The sequence below is a fragment of the Prinia subflava genome, chromosome 20 (assembly GCF_021018805.1).
Source record: "Prinia subflava isolate CZ2003 ecotype Zambia chromosome 20, Cam_Psub_1.2, whole genome shotgun sequence".
In the NCBI taxonomy this organism is placed as follows: Eukaryota; Metazoa; Chordata; class Aves; order Passeriformes; family Cisticolidae; genus Prinia; species Prinia subflava.
In genome coordinates this window covers 4,148,286-4,159,714 of record NC_086266.1, presented here as the reverse complement: position 1 = coordinate 4,159,714, position 11,429 = coordinate 4,148,286, and the positions used below count along the sequence as shown (strand labels likewise).

Genomic DNA, 11,429 nt, shown 5'->3' with positions numbered 1-11,429 from the left:
TTAAATGTCACATGTGGCTCTCTACAGCGACAGAATGGGCAGGAACTTGTCATGGTTATAATCTGTTTAAAGTGTGAAACTATGACAGTGTCAGGAGATACATAAAAGACCGCTAAATTCATAAAGTAAAGGACTTTCTTTTCATCAGCAGAGTAAGAAAACAAGCTGGTGGGTGCTGTTGGCTCAGTGGCCTTCCTTCCCCTTCCTATTTTGCAGGCTTATTATCAATCCCTCCCTTGGGCTAACTTAGTGCTGATAGACTCAATAATGAACCATTCTCCAAGAAAGTCACCACTCAGTCTCAAAATCCAGCACAAGCTGAACAATCTTCCCAACTGCCAGCTGTGTTACAAATAATTCACGAGGCAAATCTCAGCACCTCCAGCTTCTGAGTGGCCTGTGGCTCCACATGAGACAGAAGTTATGGCAGAGCAGCAAACCACCTTCTGAAGCTATCAACTAATTTTTTTCTTGCACTAAAGAAGATTAAGGGATTTTTTTTTCTCTCATAATATGCAGGAAATGATTGAATTTTTAGGTTTTTTCCCCTCGTAAAAAGAAGTAAGAGGATAAACTTGGGCAACAAAAGCACAAGTAACGGGTGGAACCACAGCCATGCTAAAAAAGACAGCCAATCATTCAGGCTACAGACTTCTGTAAGTGCAGGGTATTTCCTAGGCAGATGGGATTCATGCCAAAGTGAGCTGCTAAACTCAAGACTTTCAAGTAACAAAACATCACCCTCTCAAGTCCATTCCTCTGTTTAGATTACAAGGTATTTTACAAGGAGGTCAGTGCTATTTTTACTATCAAGAACTGACTAGAAATCCATAAAGTAGCTTCCTCAAGTTCACCCCACAAGCCTGGAATGGAATTTCTCTTCAGATCTTCAAGTTCTCTGGTCAGTGTCATAATCACTACTGCTTCCTAAACAAAGCCCCCCTAACCCCCCAAACTCAGTATTTGCTGATGTTTTCTGTGGTTATTAATAAATCAATCAAGAAATTACTGTACCTGTGGAACACCCAGTTTTTTACAAGCATCAAGAAAGTTTTCAACGTTTCTTCGGCACTTTGCCATGCTGAGTTTAGGCTGTGGAGACAGGATATTAGATCTTCATCAGACATTGATGAAGGAGTGTGTATTTCTGATGTAAATTCACTGACAGTTACTAAAACACAAAGCACATTCTATGAGGACTCAGTATGAAGAAAATAACTCTTAAACTAAACTTCTGAGCCTCGTTTAATGCTTCCTCTAAAAAAACCCAAGTGAGTAATGTACCAGATTAATGCAGTAAACATGAGTCACAGTGTTTTGGTATTGAAAATCAAAAGCTTGTTTTCATGTGAGATGCACCAAAAATGAGATAAATGATTTCTGCCTTACCACTGCTGGCGATGGGACGTGAATGCTGGCAACAGAACGTGGCCTTATGTGGTTGGCTAAATGGCAAAGAACCACCCCATCCATCAACGCTGCTCCAATGTCATCTGGCAAAATTACCTTCAACCTGGACTCAAGATTCTAGGAAAAAGGCTATAAGTGAGTTACTCTCAACATTAGCTAATTTCTCATTTTAAATCCAGGGTATTTTAAAGCATGTAGGAACATTTTAGTGCTCAAAGTGAAGTAAACAGAATAAATTTACACTTTAGTCGGTATAAACATCCTTTTTCTCCCTGGAGACCCTGTGTTCCTTTTGTTTGTATTGTTGGGTTTTTCTTGTGTTTTGTGTTATTTTGTGGGTTTTTTTAAAATGACACAACAACAAATTAAGGCATTCTGCCATCAGTGAGCAGAATACACAGCTCTCAAGCCCATACAAGGGACTGAGAACAGGAAAGTACAGAACTTAAGGACACAAGTGCTGTGCTGAATATGTCATCAGTGCTTAGTGGGCAGAATCTGTCAGCTGAAACCACACAGGATTTTATGAGAAGCAGGAAAAATAAAAGAAGGGAAAACAGTTGTGGGAAAGGCTATTTGTACAGATTAAAGTTAAGCTGGGGTGGCCAAGGGCCCACTCTTGTGTGGCAAACAATGATTTTTCCCACTCCACAACAAGAATTCACTGCTCAGGAAATGAACCAGACAAAAATAACACAGAAGTCACACCACAAATCAGCACTGCCCGGAAAAGCAGAGCAGCTATGATTTAGTTAACTCTAACCACTAAATGCCTTGAAAGCACAGCTACACAAAAACCAATTTACTGGAAATCTGAAATGTAGATCCCATTCAGGATTCTGTAACTGTAGCAACTTTTTTCACTCAAAAAGAATTTGGCCATTTAGAAAACAATAAACATTTTTCTTCAGATTTCAGGTCAAACAATAGCAAACACAAGCAGATCTATTGTAAAAGTGGCATATTTCCCTAGGAAAATTTAAAACCTCAGGAAAAAAAATCATTTCACTTTGTGTTTGAGAAAGAACAGAACCCCAACTAATTCCCAGTTGGTATTTTGGTTGGATTTAAACAAGTACCAGTGGAGCCTGCTACATGAAATTCCTTAGGAAGAATTCCACTACAGGGATGCCCATGTACAACAATTTGGAGGCCTTTAAAATGAAAATTTAAATTGTGGTCCAGAGCAAACTAAACACAGTGCATACAGTGAGTGATGGTACCTACACTGCGGAGCTGTCTGATTTGTTCCCTTTCTTCCCTCAAATGTTCCATTTTCCTCCTCATGGTAAAGCCAGGATCCACTGCTCCATAGTCCTGGCGTGAGGCACGGCTGAAAGCTGTCACACATGAGGGAGGTCAGTCAGCACAGTTCAGATGGAAAACATTCAAAAACTAAAGATCTATAAGTGAGGATAAAATACAGTAAAAAACTGCAGAACTTTTAAGAACAAATATATTTATGCATCCTGCTAGAAAAGATGCTGCCTATGAAACACCTTTCAAATAAAATGCAGAGATAATTTTATTCAAGTGTAAATGGATAATTAGAAAATATGGAGATTGAACTGACTTCAGTATTGGAGTATCAGTATGGGACATGCAACTCCATCTGCACTTCCTCAAGAATCTCAATCTAGCTTTGAAAGTATTTGCACTGTGTTTTAATTTTAATCAAGTATAAAGCCTTTAAGCCATCAAACTTTAAGAACAACTGTGTACTGTTTCCATGTTCTTTGACAGTGACCAAGTATGCAGAAAATAAAGGAGTGGGGAAAAAAACTTCAAAAAAATAAACAACCCCCCCAAAAAAAAACCCCAAACAAATCTCTCTGCAACTTGAGGAGTTTCCAGTTATTTTTTTGCCAAAGCAGCTGTGTGTGCCTTTCCCAGTACTAAGCAGTGATAAGTAACTGAGTAACTGCTGCACTGTGACATCTGCTGTGCTCACTGCCTCCTGCAGCCTGGGAAATAAACACTGTAACAGAGAACAGCAGCTTACCTGACCTCGGTTTGAGACCAAATGGACCATGAGTGTTACTGTCTGTCCTTTCATAATCCTGTTAAAAGAGATGAAGTCAGTTTTCTTCCACTCATTAAAAGAAACAACTTTTGTTCCCATCAAGATACTGTTTCAATTATTCTTGCCTAAGGAGAGTCCTTCTGCTAAACTGTAGAAGTCTTTTGAAGAGGACAATATAAAATAAATTGAATGAATGTAGCCTTACTACATACAGATAAAACTGTCATAATGAGAAAGAAAAGCAGCACCACATTATCTAAGATCTACTGCAAAATATTTCCAACTGCTGCAAACCATTTTGTGAACAGTTTATGCCAGCTGTGAGCAGATGCAAATATTCTCCCAATGTTTAGCATCAAAACATTTCTTAAGAAAAATCTATTTCCAACTATGAAGACCAGGTTTTTCTCATTTCACCATCTGAAAAGAGAAATGCACTTGATATCTTGGTATGTATTTGAAATAGCCTTGTTTCCTTCCACCTTTGGGTTCCTGGGGATGTATAAAGTACTAAACCATAAAATTCAAATTCTCTCAGTGACTATGTGCCCTGAAGAGCAGGGCATAGGAAGGCCTATCAAATATGGCAAATCTGATTTTTGTTTCATTAGTATTTTCATTAGGAAAGATAATGGAGACAAAACAATGCACCTTTCCTCACATCAGTCAAAAAGAACTCTAGGGGAGGTCAGAGTTGCAGAGGTAAAACAAGTTGCAATATCTGTCTCTAGTTTCTATCTCTTTTTGAATTTTTATTATGATGAAATACTTCTAATTGTAATTTCAAAGGAAACTTACAGCCTTGTATCTGCATAAAAACCTGGTGACAGCAATGAACACAAAGAAATGTTTGTTGAATGAAAAACAAACCCACAAACTTGTACCTCAGACGACACAGGAGACTGTGGGGACACATTAGTATTATCACTGTCTTGCTAAAAAGAAATCAAAGAGATGAAATTATAAAAATGAAAATGGTGATTTAACAAGAAACATGAAATTATGAAATACACAGGACACGTAACATTTGTCAAGTATGCTACCAACTGGCAGCAACTAAATTTTAAAATATGTAAGGCAAGGAACCACTGTTCGCTGTTTAGGTCAAATATTAGTTTTACATCACCTCTGCTTGACAGGTGAATTAATTTTGCTATTACCAAAGCAAGCAAATGTCCTACTGTTCCCTAGCAGGCAATCATGATCATATTTTTTTTCAAATAAAGGAGTATAATAATTATTTCTGCTATGGCTTTGGAAAGCAAAATTAATTTGTTCAAAAAAGACAAGAGAATAAATTTATTTCTTAGTGTTTCACGTAATTACTACATCTCACCTCATCATTTTCATTTCCACTTGAACTCTTTCTGGAAGACTTATACTGCAAAACACACACAATTATTACTTTAAAACGAAAAGCATGGTTTTCATTTGAACTAAAAGGCTTGCTTTCACTCAGATATTACTTATTACTGATGAAGCTGCTGAGGAAAAAAGCCACGTTACAGAAACAAAGGAGCAAAAAAGAAACAAACCAGAAAAGAACATGACATTTCTAGGCGAGACAAGATCTTCATTGGTTGAAGAGATAAGCACATTTTATAACTAAACACTTGTACAATGTGAACTGTGCATGTGACAGCTCATCCAAGTGAAAAGATCTTAACTGCCAACATGAAGCATCATTTCTTAGAAAAAAATTGTGCAACCTGTGAGAGCTACTTTTGTAACATTTTATGTAACTAAGATTGCTGATACTTCAGGATCTTGACGTAAAAAACTCAATTAAAGAAGGTTGCCTTTAAAACTTCAAAGTCTGATCACATCTTTTTATGGATTTAAGACAATGTTTTTCCCACAGGTCTGTCTGACTTGTTGTGTGTTGCTTCATCACTGTCCCACTTCCCTCACTATGCTAAAAGTAGAGGAAATTAAGCAGGAATTGAAGAAAAAAAACATTACAAAAGTGGTATTGAAAAAAATAAATGTATTTCATTGTCTACAGATCAAGTGTACTAAGAAGTAAACTTTTAGGAAAAGCCCCGTGCAGACCAAATTAAAAACATCATCACTACAAAATTGACACAACTGACTGGTTGTTCTGAGGAACCACTTTCTACTCAGCTCTTCAACCAGGCAAACAACTGAACTCTGCATTACTTAGAAGTTTCTCTCTCTTTCTCCTCTGATGCCACAGGAAAAAATTAATTTCAGGATGAAAACCCTGGAAAGAGGATACAACTCCATAATCTCTTCAGGAAAAAAAAAAAAAAAGAAGGCTTTTGTAATCACAACAATGTATCTGAGCTGTAAGGCATGCTCTGTTCTCCCAAGAATTTAATTTCTTTGAAGTCCCCTGGCATTTCCCAAAGATGTTTGATGACAAAGACCCAAGAAACTAATTTCATAAGTGACAAATTTAATTTTAATTCAACCTAGCACTGCTCAGAACTCTCCTATTTCCCTACATAGCCCAAAACAAACTGTTTTGGGCTATGTAGAGAAATTGTCTACCCAATGCTGCTAGAACTTCCCTCAGCTCTGCAGAAAGCAGACACTGGCACCTGCTGACTGAGGGTGCACACTGCAGCAGCAAGGGAACACGGGGAAAACTTTCCTTCTGTAATGCAAATCAATGCCATGAGACCCAAAAGGCACAAATCATTCCTAGAACCATGCTGCAAAAAAAAGGGACAGTGGATATTTTCTTTGCACTAAAAATAAATACAGAAATAGCTAAATAAAAATCCCTCCAAATAGATTGTGGAGGACCAATGACAAGATTAGTTTTTTGTTTTGCCAGAAAACAACAATGAATTACTTTCTTTTATTTAAAGAATAAACACAATCTTTGATCAATTTTTTTCCTCTTGATTTCCCTGCACCCTCCAATTATCCTAAATAAACATATAATATGTTAATCAAAAGAGTCAAAAAAATATATCTGTTACATGCAAACTTAAAAGCATCAAAACCTTTGAGGATTTACCTTTACTTAAAGTTTCTTCTGCTCTTATTAAAAAAAAGTGTCACCCACCCTCAATCCCCCCATTACCTTGAAATACTCTTTTCTAATTTGTTTACTTCTCCTTCTTTCTTCATTCTGCCAGATTACTGGCTGTGTTTCTGGCCAGTGCTGCTCATCCACTGAATCCTTCTGGTTTTCCAGTGGCTGTAATGGTCAGAAATACTTCTGTGTAAAATGTAAACATACTTCTTGTGTATTAGCACAAATTATTATGAACTGCAATTGTTAATTGTTTGCCTGCCCCAATCTAGATTTAGGACCTGAAAGTTAGTAATTATGATATAATTGTTATTATTCCATATGAACACCTTTATATGGAAAGAAATACTAAACCAAAGAAAGTAAAATTTATGCCTCATTAGTTTCAAGACCTTAAAGCTGGTACTATGTGCTTTTAAAACAAAAGGTCTCAATCACAAACAAGTCAAATTGAGGTGTAAGATCTCCAAAGGGTTCATATTTTTCACCACAATTAAGACACCTTCAGGAACTATGTGTGTAAGCAACCATATGAATGCATAAAAGTTTTCTGCCATAGAGAAAAAATCAAGGAAACAACAAAATCACTCAAATACAAAGCCACATTTACATTTGAATATTTACCTGCCAGCTGTACGGGGACACTGGGGAATTCACTTCATTTGCTGAGACACTAAAAAGTAAGATGAAAGGCATTATGAAGCACACCACTGTTTTGTGTACTTTACAACAACTTACTTGACAATATCAAAAAAGTGAACACTTAAAAAGTGGCTTCTCCACAGCACTACAGTATTTTTTGGCCATCTGTATAAGATGCCACAATGTGACTGACCACTTAATTAAAATCTGAAATATATCACTCTCCTTTTACATAACATGACAATAGACCATGCACACTACAGTACTTTATTCAGATCAAACTTCTTTTGACTTTTTAGTTTGTTTTGGTTTTAAGTGTCAGAACTGCCTGTTTCATTAACAAAAAAAGGAAAAGGCAAATTTAATTCTTCCTAGATCACCCTATAATAAAGAAGTGTAGACTAAGACAAAGGTGTAGACTTGAATAGGTGACAGCGACTCATGGAGAAGAACCTGTGCAAGGCCTGGAAAGTTCCAGGTAGCAGCTGCAGCACGAGTCACACAAGCACAGGACAGGTGTGCAAAGCCACAGGGACACAGGGAGGGGACACAGGCAGGAAAGGAGGTGTCACTGAAGGAGCTGGAGTGGCTCAAGATGCTCCCCTGAGCTGCAGAGAGCCATTCCCACCCCACTGCTATCCAGCACCACCAGCAGTTACAGCTTTTTTCTCCCCAAACTGGGGCCTGGACATTTCCCAATTCCCTAAGGACAAGGCTTGGGGTATTTTTGATTATTGATGGTTTCTGGGGGGGGATTTTTTTGCTTTTTTTGTGTGTGTGGGTGTTCTGCTTTTTTTTAATTCAAAGAAAAAGCCTAAGCTTTTTCTAAGCCTACAGTTCCAGCAGACAGTGGCTTCCTCAGTAACATCTCCTCCACAAACAATAAAGGGGTTGCTGAACTCCCAGCAAAGCTTTTCCAACAGCTCTTAAGAGCACAAAAGGCCCTCCAAGGAGGAAAATTCAGATGCCCAAGCACAGCTCCAGTGCCACTCTGTGTAACTCAGGGTAAGAGACCTGCACAGCTCCATCCCCTGTGGGAGCAGGTACAACCTTCCACACTGGGAGTGCAGGTCTGAAACAGAAATTAATTGCTGCCATAATCAGATCTACAAATTTCTTTCTGGATGACATCAACTATCCTAAATATTCTGAAGAACAGATTCTTATGTTTTTAATCTGAAAGAAAGAAGCTCAAGAATAGATTACTCTTGTAGCTCCAATTTCATCATGAGCTAAAACCATTATGACAGAAGATGGCATGAGTGACACAATAAACAAAAATGAAACTAATAAAAGACTGAAAGCTGGGATACATTTAAATATATCAATACCATTTTTCAGATTCCATTGGCTGCTTGGGCCTGTTCCTTGTGTTTACTGAAACTGAATGATTAAGAAGCCTAGGGGGGAAAAAAAAGTGTTTAAAGCAATTTTCTTAGAAAATGTCACTTTCACTGCATCACATTTCCTGTAAATAAAAAAGTTTTAAACATTAAGTGGCACCTTCAATAATACTAAAATGTGTGTGTACACATGAAATCCAAGCCCATTCCTGCTTCCATTAAATATAATTTCCAGCTCTTGAAGTATTTCAAGTTCTGTATTTTAAGGAAGCAAAACTTGGTGATAATTCAAACCAAAATGAAGTCTCCTTTTATTTTTCTCCCCAAATAGATACAATTTCAACTGATCTCACACCTGTGTAAAGTCATGCTGCTCTCAACACAAAAGGCCCCACTGTTCACTAAAATTAGAAGACAGAAGATAACCAACCTAAAGCACACCAGAAAAGACAGAGTGAGCACAAAAGAGTCAGTCAGGAGAGGCACATGAGAAGGTGACTGAGAAGGAAACACCACAAGTACAAAGGAAATAAAAGTAAACAGGTGAGGTGGAAAATTGAGAAACACAGGCTAAGAACTAAATGAAAAAATTAATGCAGAATTTCATGGAAATTCCATTTTTCTAAATGCTAAACAGCCAAAAAAGCTAAACTTACAGAGATTCAGATTGGTGTTTTCATCTAGAGCAAACCAATACCACATGTGTGTGTGCACAGGAAGATCATACGAGCTATTATGGATGTTTTAAGTGTTAAAAATAACAAAACTACCAGTAACACTTAACACTAAATGTTTTCAAGTAAGCACCACCTTGAACTTAAATTCTGAACTCTTGAAGGTACCAATATTACACTTTGACACTGATTTCATGTGCAGAAGTGTGATGGAAGTGTGTTTATACAGAATTATATCGAGAACTAAAATGTATTAAGAATCAGAACACAACCATTCAATGGAAGAAAAGTAAAATGTTAGGCCCCTTTTACATTTCTTTACCATTACATAGTGCAGCACAGTCATTAAGTTTAAATGATAGATGATTTTTCAATCAAATTTCTCTGATTACTGTGATAACTTTGAGCTCAGTAATCTCATTTGCAGTATAAACCTCTCATTGTGTGACCCTCAGTTTAATGGGATTATGAGAAGTTAAGCCTGTAAACCTGTAAATGTCCGTAAAAGTTAAAGCCTGTAAAAGTTAAGCCTGTAAATGTCTGCTGCACTCAGTCTGCTGCACTCAGCTGCTTCCTGCATTTTGTGTTCAGAAACTAAGTTTTGAGGGGGAATTCCAGAATTAATTTATACTACAGCCTGAAAAAAGTGTAACCAGAAAAAATATTCAGAGCACGGGTTATCAATCTAGAATATAAACATGCTATTTTAAAGTCTTGACTTTTTAACAAAAACCCTATTTAGCTTTGTCTTCACGTGAAAGCAATGAGAAATTCAGTGACACTTTGTAGCAAGAAACAACTATAAGTAAAAAAAAAAAAAAAAAAAAAATTAGACTCTGTGCTAGAACTGCAATCATTTCCTACTTATGATTCCTACAAATCACACCAATTCCTTTGTTACAGGGGTAGCACACAAACTAACCCTCTGAAAGGGTTCTAAAACTCACACAATTCTTTAAATCTAAATTATCCAACACCACATATTTATATATTCTACAAGCACAACATCTACTCCAAAGTGCTTGACCAGATGAGAGAAAAAGGCAATGGCAAGACCAACAGTGATCTCAGAAAATATTTTCTCAAGTTTCAGAATTTCTTCTCAGCCACTTGTACTTTCAGATTTGTGCAAACGTAGCAATGATTAACAGCCACAAATGAAGTGAACAATGGTAGTGTAATTTTAAGGTTAGCTATCTTCAAGTTTAGACAAGCAAGTACTACTTTGAATCTCTAAAATGTGAAAAGACACAAGAAGTCCTGTGCAGTGAGACAAAGTGAGACATTGATTTATTTTCAATTTGTTTCAGAGCAGTCCACTGACTTCACATCTGCCCCTGCTTTGTGACTGAAGCTGTGCTCTTCTGGATTTAGAGAGTTTTAGGAAATCACAGCTGCCATGTAAGAACCCAGACTTAATTTTGATGGAAATTGAAACAGGCTCATTTGGAACCAATGAAAATCTAAACCCTCCTGTCCTTTGGAAAAGACAAGGAGTGTCCAGACTAAGTTACAGAGCTTCCATTTCTAAGGTAACAAAGTCTGAAATCAATTGATTCAACACCTAAATGTTTGACTATAGTCTGCACCATACTCCAATTTTATATTGCTGGTGAGGTTTGCATGTTACAAATACTTCCACCATGGGTCAAATGCAAAACAGAATATCTCTGGTCATGCTAACTCGAAAATGATCACTTTAAAACCAAAGTCTCAAACAACACAAAAACACCAAACAAACAAAAAGCACCGCTTTGCCTGAGGTACTACATCTGAGGTTGTATACTTAAAGAAAAATAAAAGCTTTTAGGTTTAGACTCAGTGTTCTTTGGAGAACTGACTAATTAAATATTTTTCTTAATTAATATTTCACCCTAAACAACGAAGAACACATTGCAAACTGGTTTTGATAACAGAACACCTTAGGCTAACTCAGCCAATCCCCTTAACTCTGTTTTTGTTCAGGAAATGGCCAGGAGCATTTCCTCTGCCCCCATGTGAGCTCTGTATACCTTGATGCACGTCCTGCCGCCCTGGTCCTCTGGAAGAGCTTTTCACTGAATGAAGTTCTATAGCTTAGTGGCCTCCGTCTGTATTCACATTTCATGCACACCAAAGCCAAAGACGGAAGGAGGAAGCAGGATAGGTTGATGGGAGAGGACAGGGAATCATTAGCATAGCAAGCAAAAGGAGAGGAGACTGCATAAAATTACAAAAACATACACTGGACAAACAGAAGCGTGATTAGTAAGGAATTATTTTGTGATGCTTAATTTCCCTGGGGATTCTGTGCACTGACTGATCATATTTTCCACAAATAAACACAGAAG

The 11,429-nt window shown here is 37.3% G+C and overlaps 1 protein-coding gene across 3 annotated transcripts in view; it reads right to left on the bottom strand.

Annotated features, from left to right (window-relative positions):
• LRCH2 (leucine rich repeats and calponin homology domain containing 2) overlaps positions 1-11,429 on the bottom strand; it is a 36,231-nt gene that overhangs the window by 6,474 nt on the left and 18,328 nt on the right. The window contains exons 12-20 of one of the 3 annotated variants that reach the window (XM_063416600.1): positions 8,414-8,482; positions 7,065-7,113; positions 6,489-6,605; positions 4,770-4,814; positions 4,318-4,368; positions 3,413-3,470; positions 2,638-2,750; positions 1,390-1,527; positions 1,015-1,092 (exon numbers count right to left, since the gene is read on the bottom strand). In XM_063416600.1, coding sequence (XP_063272670.1) covers positions 1,015-1,092; positions 1,390-1,527; positions 2,638-2,750; positions 3,413-3,470; positions 4,318-4,368; positions 4,770-4,814; positions 6,489-6,605; positions 7,065-7,113; positions 8,414-8,482 — 718 coding nt within the window. Of the gene's footprint in view, positions 1-1,014; positions 1,093-1,389; positions 1,528-2,637; positions 2,751-3,412; positions 3,471-4,317; positions 4,369-4,769; positions 4,815-4,835; positions 6,112-6,488; positions 6,606-7,064; positions 7,114-8,413; positions 8,483-11,429 lie in introns of those variants that run through there. The other 2 variants (XM_063416601.1, XM_063416602.1) reach the window with 2 other exon arrangements.